The sequence below is a fragment of the Pyrus communis genome, chromosome 2, assembly GCF_963583255.1.
Source record: "Pyrus communis chromosome 2, drPyrComm1.1, whole genome shotgun sequence".
In the NCBI taxonomy this organism is placed as follows: domain Eukaryota; kingdom Viridiplantae; phylum Streptophyta; class Magnoliopsida; order Rosales; family Rosaceae; genus Pyrus; species Pyrus communis.
In genome coordinates this window covers 1124290-1141775 of record NC_084804.1, presented here as the reverse complement: position 1 = coordinate 1141775, position 17486 = coordinate 1124290, and the positions used below count along the sequence as shown (strand labels likewise).

General features: G+C 40.1%; 2 protein-coding genes and 2 pseudogenes across 4 annotated transcripts; 1 reads left to right on the top strand and 3 right to left on the bottom strand.

Annotated features, from left to right (window-relative positions):
• The first annotated feature begins 241 nt into the window (after positions 1–241).
• Positions 242–3658, top strand: LOC137726888 (O-fucosyltransferase 15-like; annotated as a pseudogene).
• Positions 3659–3720: 62 nt separating this feature from the next.
• Positions 3721–7288, bottom strand: LOC137727090 (subtilisin-like protease SBT2.4; annotated as a pseudogene).
• Positions 7289–8013: 725 nt separating this feature from the next.
• Positions 8014–10187, bottom strand: LOC137726281 (chromatin remodeling protein EBS-like). The gene is made up of 5 exons (XM_068465184.1): positions 9883–10187; positions 9424–9766; positions 9226–9294; positions 8564–8693; positions 8014–8323 (listed from the first exon to the last, which is right to left on the bottom strand). The coding sequence occupies exons 1-5, from the start codon at positions 9962–9964 to the stop codon at positions 8297–8299; spliced, it is 651 nt and encodes a 216-aa protein (XP_068321285.1). The 5' UTR covers positions 9965–10187; the 3' UTR covers positions 8014–8296.
• Positions 10188–10987: 800 nt separating this feature from the next.
• On the bottom strand, positions 10988–14931 carry LOC137726387 (uncharacterized). 3 transcript variants are annotated; one of them, XM_068465310.1, is made up of 9 exons: positions 14734–14931; positions 14025–14200; positions 13864–13925; positions 13549–13675; positions 12843–12991; positions 12361–12468; positions 12141–12260; positions 11830–12024; positions 10988–11532 (listed from the first exon to the last, which is right to left on the bottom strand). In XM_068465310.1, the coding sequence occupies exons 2-9, from the start codon at positions 14140–14142 to the stop codon at positions 11431–11433; spliced, it is 981 nt and encodes a 326-aa protein (XP_068321411.1). In that variant the 5' UTR covers positions 14143–14200; positions 14734–14931; the 3' UTR covers positions 10988–11430. The 3 variants fall into 3 exon arrangements, with proteins under 3 accessions (XP_068321411.1, XP_068321410.1, XP_068321412.1); XM_068465309.1 differs by having other exon boundaries at positions 14025–14166; positions 14734–14928; XM_068465311.1 differs by having other exon boundaries at positions 14031–14166; positions 14734–14922.
• Positions 14932–17486: the final 2555 nt, after the last annotated feature.

Sequence of the window (17486 nt, the reverse complement as noted above, 5' to 3'; positions counted from 1 at the left end):
CCCTCAGGTCCCAGCTCTTCTGTTGTGGGTCCAAATCCATACGGCCCGACAGCACACAAATCGATGTCCGTAACACATAGTTCAAATTGAACCAGACCCACCAGAAGAAGATGAACCCACCTCAGCTCAGCCCCTCGACCCCACCACCTCCTTCTCCGCCTGTCCCAACCCCACCTTGCTGCATTACCGGTCCGGCTCCTCCACTCCCTGGAGCTGCCCGTCATCCCCGACTAGCTCGCCGGGAATCTGCCTCAATCAGTTTTCGACCTCGGAGGCGCCGCCATCGTATTGGGAGATGGATAGTGGGCTGAAGATGCAGAGGAGGGCCTCTACCAGGAAGGTGGCTGAGAGGGCATGGTATAGCAAAAAGCGAAATGGTTTGTGGGGGTGATTGGATTGTTGGTTTTATTTTTCTTGATGAATTGCGTTATGCTCTTGCGGCTTCAAGATCATGGGATCCGTTCTGAATCTGGGTTTTCCGGGACTTCGTCTGTGTCTTCGGTTTCTGTCACCATTCGGGTATGCCGTTGATGCGAAAGTTTCGAACTTTTTAGCTTTCGATACAAGCGATAGTCTACTTAAAGCTAATTTTGACTGCGGAGAGGGTGATTCAAACTCAGGCGTAAGAGCACCTATGTGAAAGTTTTTAAATTTTTGTTTTTGGTATAAGCGATATTCTACTTTAAACTAATCTAAACTACGGGGAAGAGAATTCGAATTTGTGTGCTTATGCGGGAAAGTTTTGACCAGATGGTTTTAACATTTTCCTTCTGTGTTTCTTACTCGGTATGTTTGCAGGAAAAATGGAGAAAAATTGGTAAAGGAAAAAAGGCACAGAAAGGTAACTACGGAAGGATGCTGGCTTTGGCTTCCCATGCATTGGCAGAGGTACTCTCTCTCCTCAAGTTAATTGGATTCTGAGTTTAGTTTTGATGCTTTAATTAATGACATCTCGATCTAATCACTTGGTGTGGCTCGTTTGCCGGATTTATTGATATGATGCAGGGGCAGAATAAACCTGAGCCGAAAGATCTGTGGCTGGAGCCATTAGTTCCTGCTGTTTCCTGGAAACCTTGTTCTGACCAACGGAGGTGGGAACCTAATGGTAGTCCTTTATTCATGCATTTTAAATATCGCAAACAACACTCGTCCAGTTTGTAAATCATTAAGCTGGCTCTGATATCAACTTATCTGTGGTACATTATAGAGGGGAAGAATGGATATATTTTGGTCACTGCAAATGGTGGGATGAACCAGCAGCGAGTAGCTGTAAGTGGTGCTTGAGGCACTCACTCTTTTTTTAAGGATTACTAGTGTGCCAATTCCATGAACTTGCATTGAGTCATCATAAATTCGAAAACATAAATATAGGATATGGTTCTACGGGCCCTTATTTTCTCTGATATCAATTTTTTTACCTAATAGTTATTTCCTTGGCTACAGGTTTGCAATGCTGTCGCTGTTGCACGACTGCTCAATTCAACCCTGGTTGTTCCCAAATTTTTGTATAGCAGTATATGGAGAGATGTGAGGTGACTTATTTTCCTTTTTCTACTCAAGCATTTTCCTTTGTTTCTTGTGCTATACGGCTAATGTCATTTAGCTTCAGGATTCAAAACTCAAATGGGGTTCGTTGGATGTTGGGGTGATTCTAATAATTGTTTCAGTGTTCATTTTTCTGATGATCATGGTCAAAATGGTAATATTTATGTGTGTTTTCTTCATATACTGCTCATGTTCTGATTGTAGTAGCTTCATGTATCCTATATCTCATATTTTTTTCCTTTGAAATAATGATAACTAATTATATGATTTCATAGTCAGTTCGGCGATATCTATCAGGAGGAGCATTTTATTAACTACTTGACTCCTGATATTCGGATAGTGAAGGAACTTCCAAAGGAGCTACGGTCATTAGATTTGGAAGCAACTGGTAGTGTTGTAAGTCGCTCAGTGACATTAAGTATTCATAACCATCAAAGTGTTTTCTTTCATGATGAGTCTGTTCCTAATTCTTGTTATAATTTTTCCAGGTGACAGATGTAGACATCCCCAAAGAGGCAAAGCCAAGTTTTTACTCCCTATTCTACTTAAGAACCGAGTTGTACATTTTCTTGGATTCGGGCATCGCTTGGCATTTGATCCAATACCATTTCAATTGCAGGTAGACAATAAGCTCTGGCACCCTTTAATCATTTATTTCTACGGAGTTTTTTATTGGATTGCCATCAATCTTCCTCACATAGTTTCACTTAGTTGCTTGCTTGCCTACCACTTTTCATTTCCACTCCTCCTAATTGGGGAACTTCATCTAGAGACTTCGATGCAGATGTAATTTTCACGCCCTTCAATTTGTCCCCAAGATACAAGAAGTTGGTGCTTTACTTCTTCAAAGATTGCGCCAAAACAAAAGTCACCCTGGACAGCTTGATCGCTTTCCTGTTGGGTCATATGCAGAACCAGTCAAGAAACAAAACAAAAGCCATGCTAAGAAAGCTTCCAGATATCTAGCTTTGCACCTGAGGTTTGAAATTGACATGGTGGCTCATTCTTTGTGTGAGTTTGGTGGAGGTGATGAAGAAAGAAAAGAGTTGGAAGCATATTGTGAAATCCACTTCCCCGCACCGACACTTCTTAAGAAGACTAAAACGTATGCAGTATATAATTTAATTGGTGTGTTTTTGTTTTGATAGTTCATGATACTAATGGTAGATTGAGAAAATATTTGCTTTAAGGGTTTCTGTTCTTTCACTTAGCACTTTGTAAATGTTTTTGAGTTTGACTGTCTTATTGAAATTTTTTACTTGTTTCAGGCTGCCTACTCCTGCAGAGCTCAGGAAAGAAGGCTTCTGTCCCTTAACACCTGAAGAAGCGGTACTAATGCTTGCTGCTCTTGGTTTCAACCAGAACACACGTGTATTTGTGGCGGGTTCACAAATATATGCAGGGAGATCAAGGATGATTGCTTTGACTAGCTTGTATCTGGACTTAGTGACTAAAGAAAATTTGCTCACACCGACTGAACTTGAACCTTTCATGAATTTTTCATCACAGGTAATGATACGCTGTAAATCTTTAAGATTATTAATACATTTTGGTTGTACTGCCACTTTTACATGCCTAAGTCAGTTTCTTCTATAGTTAGCAGCACTGGACTTCATAGGCTGCACTGCTGCCGATGCATTTGCCATGACCGATTCAGGAAGTCAGTTATCATCCTTGGTATCCAGTTTTCGAATATACTACGGTGGAGGAAAAATGCCAACAATACGACCAAACAAACGCAGGCTTTCAAGCATCGTTATGAAGAACTCCACTATTGAACGGCGTGTGTTCGAGCAGAGAATTCGAAAGGCAGTTAGACAAACTAAACACATCCAACCAAGGCCCAAGGCAAGGAGTATGTATAGGTATCCACGGTGTGATGAGTGTATGTGCAACATGACAATATCCTCCTGACATTTGCTTCCTAGATTTGTGCCATGCTTTTTCTGACAACTTGCGGTATCCGCATATCTGACTAATCCCGAAGGGTACGTTTGATCTCCGCTCCAATCCGACCAGGACAAACCGCCAGAGGTGGCCGCACACGAGCGTTCCCCATGTTGCTAATTCAATTGTAATATGTAAATTCATCATGATTTGTATAACCATTGATCCAATCATAATCTAAATCATTCAAATTCCATTCATCAGAGTTGTGAAAGCTAAAACTTCTCATCATTTTGATATCGAAACGGGAAAAACCGATAAGGGCATCCGGACAATATGATTTAACTTCCAGTAAGAACAATTTCACCAAATGTAAAATCATCCATCGCTTGTGTCACTTTAACTTGTACATGCAGTTTTTGGATGCCTTGTGGAGCAATTCGAAACCAAGTTGGACACAGATCCACTATTGTCCCATTAGGTGACGCCGCAGAGCAAGCATAAGTCTCTGGCTTGCTCCCCACGTTATTGAAAATCCGTCGGACAATTTGAGACCCCCTCAATGCCGATATTGTTATCAAAGGAAGGTTCAAATTGGCCGGATGGTCAAGTGTGTAATTGCACAGTTCTCCGGTTGCATTTCAAATTGGCTGGACTGATTTCAGGCAATGAGCACAAGAAGCTGATATAATCTTGATATCCAGGAGGTAAGACTAGGCTGGAATCCATGGCTCGACTTGGACTGACGAATCCAGCTCCTAAATCAAAATGGCTGGACGGATATGTACTGCCTATGCCGGATCCTTCTGCCCTTATATGTTCTCCATTGTTTTCGTACTTTGTGGCAGTGGTGGAAATTGTGGACACGATCATGGATGGAATCCATGAAGGATTGTACTGCTTGATGAGTGCTGCTATTCCCGCTACATGAGGTGTTGCCATGCTTGTACCATTGTAGTGCAAAATTGTAGCCTAAAGAACAGAAGCACGAAGTTTGTTTTAATTCTTTGCTTGTATATCAAGTTATAACCTGAACAGTACAAAAAGATTGTTGAAGGCTTGCAACTTCTTGTCACCTGTTAAAGCAGGTTCTGAGGCGCTAACGGGACTCCAAGCTGCCCAAACTTGGTGTCCTGGGGCAAGAATATCCGGCTTTAGTACATCACAATGAGTCCTGGAGGTGTTTGTGAGATCTGGTCCCCACGAAGAGAATCTGCTTACAACAGGATCTTGTCCCATGAAAGAAGCAACTCTTCCTTCTCCGATAGCTGCTTTTGCTGCGAATCGAGTGGCAAATCCTTTCTCCTCCTTGTGTGTTTCTTGTTCATAATATTGTAAGATAACCTATAATTTATTTAGTTCTTGTAAGATTGTTGTGGTAATTCTGGATAGGCCATGGCTCACGGAAAATATGATATATTTTTAACGTAATACCTGGGAATTGGTTAAATTGGGGACCAAAATGCCAGGAACAACAAAAGGAATAGGTTCTGCAATGAAATCACCGTAGGCCGGATTTGCAACAAGGATAAAACCCATAGACCTTAGACCTTTTGCCGTGTTGATGATGGCGGTGAGGGTGGATGGTCCGTTGTAGAATCCTGCTGAGAAGGTGCAAATGACGATGCCACCTTGCACTACATTGTGATCCAATGCTTCAGGATTGGGAACGTCCCATCAGCCTTCACTGCATCCTTTGCCAAAACCAACTTATGCAAAAGTAAACCATATCCAAAAGTCGGTCCTGAAATCGATAATGATAATCACTTCATGAAAAAATTATGGATGAAGTTGAACAAGGTCTAGTTAAAATGTTGTTGAAGTTAATATGTTAGTACCTGATAATCCCACAGCTTCGATTTTTGTGCCATTTCCGAGAAGAATAGAACCGGGATAATTTCTATCTGTACCAGATGAAGCGACAGCTACAGCCCAAGGACTGTAAGAGACTACGCTCGAAGGACCTGGCCCTTGATTGCCTGCTGCTTGCAACACGAAAACCCCAGCTCTTCGAGCAGATAACATGGCAATGTCATACGTGCTTAAGAAGGTAACAGTATCTTCTGGAGGTTCATCTGGTCCTACGGAAAGTGTTAGGATGTCCACTCCATCTAGAATTGCCTGATGTATTATAAAGTTGTTCTACTTGTTAGGGAACTAGCCACTAAGTTTCGTACTATTTCGGTTAGAAACTTGGATGCCAAGTAAACTTGGAAAATCTGTCAAATTAAAGATCTTACTTGATTGATTGCTGAAACCACATCTGTTAAAGTTCCCACTGTAGGATACACAGCTTTATATACAGCAATTCTGTTATGAAAAGCAAAAATCACAATCAAAAGAAGCCAGAAATGTGAGAATTCTGGATTCTTGACACTGCTGCAATGTAAGCAATAGATAAAGCATACCGCGCCCGTGGAGCCATCCCACTTGCTTCTCCATAGTAGTAACCATTTACAACCACTGGAACTCCAGCATTACCCGCAGCGGTTGATGCCACGTGACTTCCCTGACCAACTGCATCAAAGGGTGAAAGAAAATGCAGCGTAGAGTTAAGAGTTGCAGCAGCTTGAGCCCCAGCTGAGAGGAACTTTGCCGAGACTATTTTCCCATTGCGTGAACTGGCTGGGAATCGAGGACCCGTTTCGCAAGCGCTCGAAAAATGAAAAATGTTTGAGGTGAAGGAGTGCAGGGGATCATAAGCAAAACTGGGGTGTGTGGGATTGATGCCTGAATCCACAAAACCAATCACAATTCCTTTGCCGGCGCTACGATCATCTCCTCCCTCCAGTGTCCATGCTCCTTGGGGTAGTCCAAGGAATTCAGGAGTGTACGTTGTCGTCAACTTTGCTCCTCTGTCTCTCTCAACCAACTTCACTCCTGACGCATCTTTGAGCTTCTCAGCCTGTAATGTTCATCAAATATATAGGTAAATGATAAACCTATATCCAACAAGTATCGGACTGCATTTTTATATACAAGCAATATTTTACTTCAAACCAATCTAAATTACGGGGAGTGAGACTCAAACCTGTTGAATAGGGGGAGCACATATGCTCCAACCAATGTGGCTCCTACATCTGCATATTGGACTGAAATTGTAAATTGAAATTTACTGGACCTTGGCCAAAAACAATTCTGAGGAACAAAATCCAAATTTCTCATAATCATGTGAACTGTGCTTCTCCTTCGCACCCAAGTTCGACATCTCCCGCCCAATTATTTAAATAAGGTTAGAATATCGCTCGAATAAAAAATATACAATGTCAGAGGACCTGGGAAGGGGTGGTACGGACAGCAAAGCCATTTACAATGTGTTTAAAGCTGTAAAGCTTGCTGTAGCTTCCAGTCTCTAAAGCACTTTGTAGAAGTTGGTCATGAGAATCCACCATTCGCTTTGCATGGGCCTTGAAAACTTTACTAACCATATCCATGAGCATCAGACCATAGATAATTACGATCATAATCACCAATTTTCATTATAAACACATACACATATATAGAGAATCTCTATGCAAGACGTCCTATCTTTCTTTAAAAATATGACGTTTTGCACAGAGAATCTATTTCTCAACGTATCAAGTCTTCAAGAAAGACAAAATGTCATGCACAGAGCGGGGCTGTATATACATGAAAACTGGATTGGACAAGTTTTGTGTTCCCCATCCCACCTGTTTTGATCAAGACGCCTTCTGTCTTCACGAGATGATATTCGAGAACCTCCATGGAATGCAACCCGGTCTCCTTCCATCAAAACTATGTACAAGGCTCACTCTTCCGCAAAAGTAATGAACCCGACAGAAACAATAAGCGCAAAGACAAATACTGGAGGCATTAGACTGGCCTTTCCTGCCATGGTTGCATCACACACTGACAAATATGTTGGGGATTATGATGTTAATTCGTTCGGTTTAACGCTAATTATGTGCTGTTAGATGGTTTCGATATATGAGTCTGCAGGAATTATGCAGAAATTTACTTGTAAACTTCACAGATTTAAAACATGAAGAAGTTGCCATATCTGCCATGCAAACAATCAATGGTTAACTGCACTATTAATGTGAATAGATCTTTCTTTAAGAGGAAAACCAGCCTGCTTTTTGGACTAAATCGTTATCTTTCGTTTCATTTAGTTCATACTCAAAGTCTCAAAGGTATGCCTTCTCACACCCAACATCCTTGTTGAGTTCGCTGTTTTTGGTGCCGAGAGACGGGGTAGACGGGTAAAAGCAAGAGCTAACTTTCGGTTCACGATGAACAAAATGTTGGACCTTTAGTAGCACCCACGTGGAATAGGGCGTGCGACGATATGAATCTGTTTCTCTTGATCACCTGGTGGCTGAAAATTCAGTCACTCACCGGTGACCACACATTCTCCGGTCACTTGGTGACAGGAGAGCATTTTTGCAAACTGTATATCATGGAAACCATCTGCTGAAGTTCGAAAAGGAGCCATCAGACCAGACACTGTAACATTTTACCGTGCATTATTATCTGCAGATATTTTCAGCTGCCGTGGAAGTTCAATACGAACTTCCACAACTTAAACATACAAATAGTTATCCAACCACAATGACGACAGATTCAAAGGTTAATAATAAAAAGTACGAAGCAACAATTTTTGGACGCAACAGATTCATCGGTTGTCGAGATAGAGAACAAGGTTTGAACTGAATTCTGTTTAGTTACAATTGCATGACCAATTTCCTGAAACTGAAGCTGGTGCACACAGCCTAAATCAAACTACGGTCATTATATGTAACCAAAAGCTAAGGTCTTGATATCCTACTGTACAGCCCACATGGCAGACATCAAAAGAGTTGATAACATCTCGGCTCTAGCAAACCAATGCTTGCGAAGGATGTCATTTCTTACGGCGCTTGGGCTCGAGCTGCAAAAGGTCATGAATTCTGATTAGAAATTTGGTCGGAATAGATTTAACTATTAACATAATTTGATATATAGTGTAGGATGAATAAAACACCGGTGAATAACAAGGAGAAATGACAATACATTTCCATGAGCAAAGCATCATTGATCATAAAATATACAGTGAACATGTGAAACTATTATAAATATATGATTCAGTCTTGTCTATAATTATCTAAAACTCCGTTATAAAAAATCGCACCTTCGCAACAGCTGCTGGAACTGCATTCTGGGGCTTTTTCCCGTCCCCTTCAGCTGAACACTCGGAACACAAAAAGCTTTCCAATTTTTTTGCTTCCACAATAGTCATGGCCACACAAGCAGGATGGTACCTACAAGTTCGATAGTAAAATAAATCCGTGTATGTATCAGGATAAATCCGTGTATGCAACAGCAACCGAAAGTTCATCTGAAAAAGATCAAATATTAAACTACCAGAGTGTTAAGACCATCATGAATTCAGGAACCAGTTCTCAAGCATGAATGTGAACAATAAACTTCTACCTAAACAAACATATGAATTCGACCCCCAAAAAAAAAACACACATGAGAATCAACCCTCATACGGCACAAATTTCGAGTTGGTTAAGGGAAATTGCAGTGATAACTCACATAAGTAAATAACTTAAAGCCGCCGGGAGGGAGAAGAAAACATTAGCAAAATGATCATTCAATCCAAACTTTTACGCTGTTTGCACGTATGCTAACTGGCGTTTGAGACAGCAACTTGGGGATCCAGCCTCTTAAATGTTTCCTTTTCTCCCTCTCTTTTGGGCACAAATTTTAATCAATATTCGAAGCACATTCTGTCAACAAATCCCATCTCCGAAACGCTAATATAGTATGAAGGAAAAATGAAGTTACCAGTCCTTACACCCCTCACATTGTACCATGAGGTCATCCGGGTTATACGGCATCTCACACTTGCAATACCTTCAAAACACACACAACCAAATTAATCAAATCCCACCCATAAATACTACATTTCCACCAAATTAATCAAATCCCAACCTACGAACTACATTTCAACTAAAACTGAAAACAAACACAGATTACACTCACACAGCAACTCGGTCGGGCGAGAACGCTCCAGTAGCAGCCTTGTACTCAAATCTACAGTAGTAATCTTCAGCTCCAACATTCTCCAGCTTAGTGTAGTTCTTGAAGGAGTGCACTGTACACTTGCCTTCAATGGTGTGAGCGCTCTGCACATCATAGTGGTCGGACAAGAACAACTCTTTGGCTCCATGGAACTGCCGCCGCCCTCCAATCGACTCCTCCGGCCTGTAATACCACCTCACTCTCACTTTCATGCCGCCTCGGCTTTCACCTTCGATCTTCTCGATGCGCGCCACGTACGGCGGCTTTCCGGTGTCCGACGGGCGCATCAGGACGGTATCCCCAGCTGCAAAATCACCAAACTTCCTCAACCCATTTAGCGTTCCAGCAAAAATCGAACAACCCAACAATTATTTTTTCTAAAATTTTCGAAAATTAACAAAAAGCTTTGATTTTTGTTACCTCTGACGATTTTGTTGGTGCCCCTGATAGTGTAAGAGTCCACGTCCCTTGACTCCTTTTTTCCTGGTCTGGTTCTGGCCATGTGGGTCTTTTCTGGGAAGCTCTAGCGGTGGAAAATGTGGGAACTTTGAATCAATTTCAATGGCGGAAACTGGTTTGACTTCAAAGCCCTATAATTTTGAACATTTGGGAGGGAGAATTCAGACCGGAAAACCCTAGAGTCTAGACCCTTCTTCTCATGGAGACTAGAGAGAGAGAAAGAGAGAGATAGAGAGAGACAGCACAGAAGTGACTGCGACGCTTGACCTTTATGGGGGGGTCTCATAATTCCCGTCTTAAATTTTGGCGTTAAATGTTTGTTCCTTTGCACGCCTCTCCAATAATTTTTATTTTGTTCTTTTGTGATTAGTAACTTTGTTCTTCATATGTGATTCAAATTTTTGGTCCGTGTAAAAACAAGATTTTGATGATGCAACGAGGAGGGCGCCTGAGGGTTTAGTTTAGAGGGATCGATCGGTTGGGTTTGGCTCTTTGTTTGTTGTTGTTGTTGGAGGGTTTGGCTTTTCAATCAGCCGAAAGCAAGATACAACATACCAAACCTATGTTTATATATAGGTAGAACAGAAAGTTAAAGATCAGATAAGAACAAGAACACGTGAAACAATGCGGGTGATAATAAATAATAATACGAGTCACAATGATAGTGGTTAAAATCCTCATCGAAAATTTGAGTTTAGATTTTTTATCGAAACTAAATTTTTTATCCACACACAATAATTTTATAAAAACTCAACAGTTGGCCGTTTCTTATAAAAGCTGTAAAGTATAGCTAAGCCATGTATTTTTTTCTTCATCGATTTCTATTTTTTGAGCCATTGTCACCACACGGCATCTGTCGAGAGTTGATCATGTCTAGACCTCACTGTCCAAAGCCTAAAAACCAGCAATTTTGTACCATTCAAGAGAGAGTGATTCGGGCGTTTGGTTTGTGTGAGGTGGGCCAAGGAAATTAGTTGATAGGAGCCGTATTTAATTTGAGTGGTCCATATTTACTTATTCTTAGGCTCCAAACAATGAGATCCGAAGAGAATCTGAACTCATCTACTAAAACAAACAAAGCAACAATCTTGCTTATATAGAATAAGAACAGAATCCAACGTCAACTTTTACATAGCCCTGATAACCCAAGGGAGAAATCCAACCCATTTTCTAAAACTCGATACATTTGCTAAAATGACTGCGAGCCTGCGACCCCAAAAAGTAACATTGCCTTCATAACAGCAAAGGTGTACAACATTTTAACAACTAAGGAATGAATGAATGTCCTCTAAACCTCACTCATATCCAACCACAAAAATTTGAGGTGAAGTTAACCTAAGATAGAATTCAACGTATCAATCACTTAATTTGATCTGCATACTGTAAGAAAAACAACACATTATTTTTTTGGCTAAAACGTTTGGCGTTCTTTTAGCTCCTTCAAAAAACAAAAGCCGGTACCTATATGAGCTATAAGTAATGAAGTGGAGCAGATGAGTAGATACTACGTCAACGGTTGATTGGAGTGTGCATCCGCTTGACAATTTCATTTACAGCTGCTCGGGTCATCACCAGTGTGTCATGCTGCAGGATGCTGTAGACGTTCAAACCCTGCAAAAAGTGAGAAACACACATGAGTACTGAGTTCAAACCAAACTTATATGGCAGCTGGTTTCATATATCTACAAAACTTGAGGATGTTGTTTCCGTTGTTTGCTTCTAGTTCTTGTGAATCAAACATCTTCGACAATGTAAACATTTGTCAATAATTTCTATCTAAGCCATTGCTAATAATATAAGAAGCCCACTAATTTGTAGAACAAAGTGTCTGTGGAATGGCATCTCAGGCTGCATCGAATTTGCTAGCTATAATACAACATTAATTAAGGTTCAGAAAGAGCAACTCACAATTGCGGGCAGCACGTTCACATAATGCAAATTTTGTGTAGCCAACTTGAGCTTTTCGGGTAACATTTGTTTACCATCCTCTGTTTTAGTACCATCCACCAGCAAAAATTTCTTGGAGCCCTCCATTTGCTGGACATAGTTTACAATATTCTTGGTTTTATGCGTGGGGACCTCAAAATCTTCAAAAACCAGAAGCTGTAGTTTCATACAGTTTCACTTGTTAAGTTCCATAAGACAAAACTTTAATTAAAATAATTCAGCCAGACAGCACAACAAAGCAAGGAGATAGAGAAAGAGAGAGAGAGAGTTGCCTTTCCCTCTGCTGCTCGAGCTGTCAGAGCAATCTTTAGTCCTAGACGCCGAACCTTCTTATTCAGCTTAATTTCATGGCTTCGCGGCTTAGGACCATGCATTGTGCATCCTCCTCTGAACTGTTAACACCCATTAAGTCCATTAGCAAAACCACCTTCAAGGCAGAGTTAGAATGAAAATCAGAAAACATGCTAATTCAAAAGCATGATATATCAGTACCTGGGGACCACGTAATGTTCCATGCCTCGCTCGACCAGTACCCTTCTGATTCCATGGCTTTCTCCCAGTCCCACTAACCTCACTAATAGTTTTTGTTGAATGTGTTCCCTGTAGACCAATCAACAAGCATAACCTTTTATCTCATCTTCCCCACATTCACTTTTGTATAGTCTTGCCAGTGGTTCATCATGAATGCTTCCATGGTATGAAAAATCTAAACTTGGATGACAATAATTTCTAAACTTATGACATGTGAAAACAAAATGAAAACCCACCAACACAGTCCCCCCCCCCCCCCCCCAACCCCCCAAAACCCCCTCCCCTCTCTCTATATGAAAGCCTGTGCACTTCCTAGTGGCACAGTAGCTAGAATATCCTCTTTCTTCATCAAAAACAAAAAATATTACAGCATAGGTTAAATTATGAAAATTTGATGTATTTGAGGTATCAATGCCTAAGTATATAAATAGATAAGTAAATACCTGTTGCCGTTTTGCTAGCTGCCATAGTACAACCCGATGAATAATATCCTTCCTAATAGGTACATCGAAAACATCACCAGCCAAAACTGTGAAGCCCTTATCTTCATAATGAAAATTTGTCACTGGAATCACAAGGTCTTGACAGAGCCCTATATTACAGTACACAAAATCAGTAAAACAGTTCTACAGTACACATCCAGTTTTGATAAGTAACATTAATAAACCATACCTACATCTACACATAAACCAGGTAAAGTAATATGTAAGTGTTACAACAAACTAACAGTTTCTGCATGCACTGCAAGAATATGCCTACATAAACGCATCTAACTTAGCATAAAAGACAAACGAAAAAACTTTCAATCATACAAACTACAGGATTGTTCTTGATTTTCACAGAATCATCCACATGTAGATGATATAGAATTCATTGCAGCTATGCTAAAAGTACGATAGATGTCCAAACTGATTTTTACCGAGTGATAAAGATGCAACGTTAGTTTAAATATATGTGTGTACGTGTGTGTATTTTTTATATTCATAGCAGAGATCGGGGACAATACATTTGAACTTATGCCAATAGGTGGAGAAAGAATTCAGCTCAAACCTACTGTATAACAATTAATGCACACGTTTCAATACTTATAATGCTTTTTATAGGTAACATAAATCTCAACACATGCAAAGTTTTGAGCTTTCCTCGTACCTATAGAACGCTCTGATGCAACCACAGGCTTTGCTGACAATAAATTAGAGGGAAAGGCACCTCCACTTGATTCGGGAGTTGGGTTGGAGGTTGAAAGCCTTCGATTTGCTAGAAAAAATGATCCAGGCTATATAGAGATACAATAAAATATGAGTTAATTACTGAGTTGTCACATATACAGAAAGCAAAAACTCCAACAAATCACCTTATTGAGTATATGAAAATTACAATATAGTTTAACTTTCATTATATTCTTTTCTTTTGCCAAAAAAAATCAGGTGTGGAGGAATCTAAATATAATTATGCAAAGAATACCTTGAAAACAGCTGACAATTCTCCAGAAAGTAAGATATCCCCGGGAGCATGGCCGCAAAAATCTGTTCACGGACCAAAATAAAGGTTGGAAAAAATAGTAGTGCTTTCAATTCCTTCCATGGAAGTCAATAACAAACAGCTTACGACAGACATGCACACACCCTTACCGAGAGAAGCACGAAATGATGATGGATATAAATTAGTTGAAAAATCACAGCGGCCTGATGCCAATACAGAACCAAATGAACGCAAAAGCCTTCTGGATACCGACAAAGCCATACCAAATTGTAGTCAACCGGTTATCTACATCCACAAATCAGCTTTCTCAGTCTTCTTACTACAAAAATACATCACTTGGGATCTTAAATTGATGTTTACACTTTACACCAACATAAATTCATCACAGAACTTACTTCGCCGTCGAACTCGGTCTCTCGTTCTCAAATGCACGAATGTAATACTACAGTGTTTCACACTATCACATAATACAGACTATCATTACAAACTATTTTTTTCTTGGTACTTTAACGAAAAACTTCCGATACTATTCACTCTAACGAAAAACCATATTTTTACACTAAAAAATCAATCATGATACTATTCCCTTTACCCTTTATTTTGTTCGTTAAAATTCAAAATTTTCAAATTTTTTTCATTAGTTTTCGTCTTTTTCTTTCCATCTTTATTCGAATGTTTTCGAGGTGTTCGATAAAATGCCCAAAACAAAAAGATAACTTTGGCAGCTGAGGAAAGAGTGACGAACACTAACCTAAATTGTCCAAACAAACCTTCATTTAAATACAGAATTGAAAACGCATAATAATCAAAAGTGCCCAAAAACCAAAGCGAAGACGAAGAAGAAAGAAGTACGCAATTAGGAAATGCGGTAGGCCGTTGATCCTCCAAACGGAGAGTGCTCTCGTCGTGGAAGGAGGGCGAATGCGAGAGAGAGAAAGGTAGCCGGAGGCAGGTCTGGTGCTGCTGCAAGATGTAGACGAAAAACCCCCAATTTCCAAAACCCCAAATTCTGTGTGTTCGGATCGACAAACGAGCAAATATGGGTTGGGCTTATTATTATTTTTACACACGTTTGTTATGGGCTTATAGTTTATGAAGGCCAAGTACTCTTTCCTGAAGGCTGGACTACACGATTTTATTTTTAAAACTTTAACGAAAAACTTCGATACTGAACACTTTAACGAAAACCACATTTTGATATTATTCATTTTATTTTTTATTTTGTCCTTATCGTTAAAACTCAGTGTTCAAACTTTTTCATTAGTTTTTTTTTATATTTTTTTTAATTTTTAAGTAAGTAATTTTCCACACTTCCATAATTCGACAATTAAAAAGTACTTTCACTTCTAAACACTATTATTTAAAATTCAAGTGTTGTTGCCATTTAATATTATGGTTTAACATCCTTTTTGTAGAATATCTGTGTTCTTGCAAACGAGAGAGAGAGAAGAAAGAAGAGAGAAAAGAGAGAGAGAGAGAGGTTTCTTAAGTATTAAGATTTCTGTGTTTTCTCATTATATCAAAGGAATAATACAATTACATATATATAGTCTTTTGACTATTTACCTTTAGCTAGTCTAAGTTATCACACAAGATAAACTCAATACATAAATGACACCTTATACAAAACTAATAACTAATCAACTTTAGTTATGATATAGCATCTTCATCTTTACACCCCCTCAAGCTAAACTTAGAAGAATGTAGAATTCCAAGAGAAAGCTTGGACTGCAAAAACTGAAACCGGTTTTTAGATAAGGCTTTGGTGTGAATATCTGCAATTTGATCCTGACTGCACACATACTTGAGTTCAACCAGATTTGCAAGGACTAACTCACGAATATAATGATAATCAATCTCTATATGCTTAGTGCGAGCATGAAATACAGGATTGGAAGCAAGAGATAAAGCAGAGATATTATCACACCAGAGAGTGGGTTTGTGAGAGAGAGGAAAGCCAAAGTCTTTGAGCACCTTGCAAATCTAAGTAACTTCTGCAGCAGTGTGAGCCAAGGAACGATACTCAGCTTCAGTGGATGATCTTGCTACGGTTGATTGTTTCTTGGCACTCCAGCTAATTAAGTTGGTGCCCAGAAAAACACATGAACCACTGGTGGATCGTCTGTCATAAGAACAACCAGCCCAATCGGCATCAGAATAGGCTGACAGATGCAAATCCCCTTTCTTAAACAAAAGACCATGAGTGATAGTGCCTTTGAGAAATCTCAATATACGTTTGGCTGCTTGCATGTGAAGAACAGTGGGTGTATGCATAAACTGACAGATTTGATTGACTGCGAAAGAAATATCAGGTCGTGTCCAAGTTAAGTACTGAAGAGCACCAACAAGTGATCTGTATTCAGTGGGATCAGCAAGTAAGTCCCCACTATGATCTAATTTGGTAGAGCTGAGTGGTGTGGAACAAGGCTTTGCACCAGTCATATGTGTTTTCTGCAGCAGATCAAGGAGATACTTGTGTTGATGAAGAATCATAGCATCTGTTGTATGATGAACTTCGAGACCCAGAAAGTAATGCAGGGGACCGAGATCTTTAACATGAAACAAAGTACTCAATTGAGCTATGAACTGATTGCAGATGTGAGCATCAGGACCACTGACCAGAATATCATCAACATATACAAGTACGATAACCAGAGTTGGAGCATGAAGAACAAATAAGGATGCATCAGATGAGGATTGACTAAAGCCCAGAGAGTGAAGAGCTTGAAATAATTTGTCAAACCAAGCTCTAGGAGCCTGTTTCAGGCCGTAGAGAGATTTTCTGAGTTTGCACACATGAGTAGGCTTGCTGGGATCTTGAAACCCAGGGGGTTGAAGCATGAACACATCTTCTTTTAAGTCACCGTGCAAAAAAGCATTGCTGATGTCCAGTTGTTTGAGAGACCAATTAAACTAGACAGCAAAGGATAACAACAGTCTGATAGTAACCGGCTTTGCAACTGGACTGAAGGTTTCTGTATAGTCAAGACCTTCCTTTTGGTGAAATCCCTTAGCAACAAGGCGTGCTTTGTATCGCTCAATGGATCCATCAGGATGCTTTTTGATGCGAAAAACTCACTTGCATCCAACTACATTTTGAGAGGGTGAAGAAGGAACCAGTGTCCAAGTGCCAGTGGATAAAAGAGCATTGAATTCATGTTGCATGGCCATTCTCCAATGTTCAAACTTAGAGGCTTGAAGGTAAGTATGAGGAATGTAATCTGTGGATGAAGGAAGAGGATGTTTGGTAGCTGTGAATACTCTAGGTGTATGAATACCATTTTTGGAGCGAGTAACCATGGGATGCAGATTAGAAACAAATGAAGGTTGAGGGATAGGTGGGTGGACAGGTTGAGGAACAGATTGAGAAGGAGAGGGAGAGACAGGTTGAGGGACAGGTTGAGGGACAGGTTGAGAAGGAATAGTAGATGGGGAAGAAGATGGGAGTGAGGGTGAGAAAGACACAGGTGCAGGGGGTATAGATGTGGGTATGGAAAAGTGAAGATCAATTGATGAAGGTACAGAATGAGACTGATCAACAGAGGATTGGACAGAGATGACATCTTTAAATGGAAAAGTGGCCTCATCAAAAGTAACATGCCTAG

Coding starts and splice junctions, on each gene's coding strand:
- LOC137726281 (XM_068465184.1), bottom strand. CDS start 9,964: ATGGCCAGAACCAGACCAGGAAAAAAGGAGTCAAGGGACGTGGACTCT. Junction 8,694..9,225: donor TGTGAGGGGTGTAAGGACTG/GTAACTTCATTT, acceptor TCGAACTTGTAG/GTACCATCCTGCTTGTGTGG. Junction 8,324..8,563: donor TTCCAGCAGCTGTTGCGAAG/GTGCGATTTTTT, acceptor GACCTTTTGCAG/CTCGAGCCCAAGCGCCGTAA.
- LOC137726387 (XM_068465310.1), bottom strand. CDS start 14,142: ATGGCTTTGTCGGTATCCAGAAGGCTTTTGCGTTCATTTGGTTCTGTA. Junction 13,926..14,024: donor TCGTGCTTCTCTCGGTAAGG/GTGTGTGCATGT, acceptor GTCCGTGAACAG/ATTTTTGCGGCCATGCTCCC. Junction 12,025..12,140: donor CTCGAGCAGCAGAGGGAAAG/GCAACTCTCTCT, acceptor ATGAAACTACAG/CTTCTGGTTTTTGAAGATTT.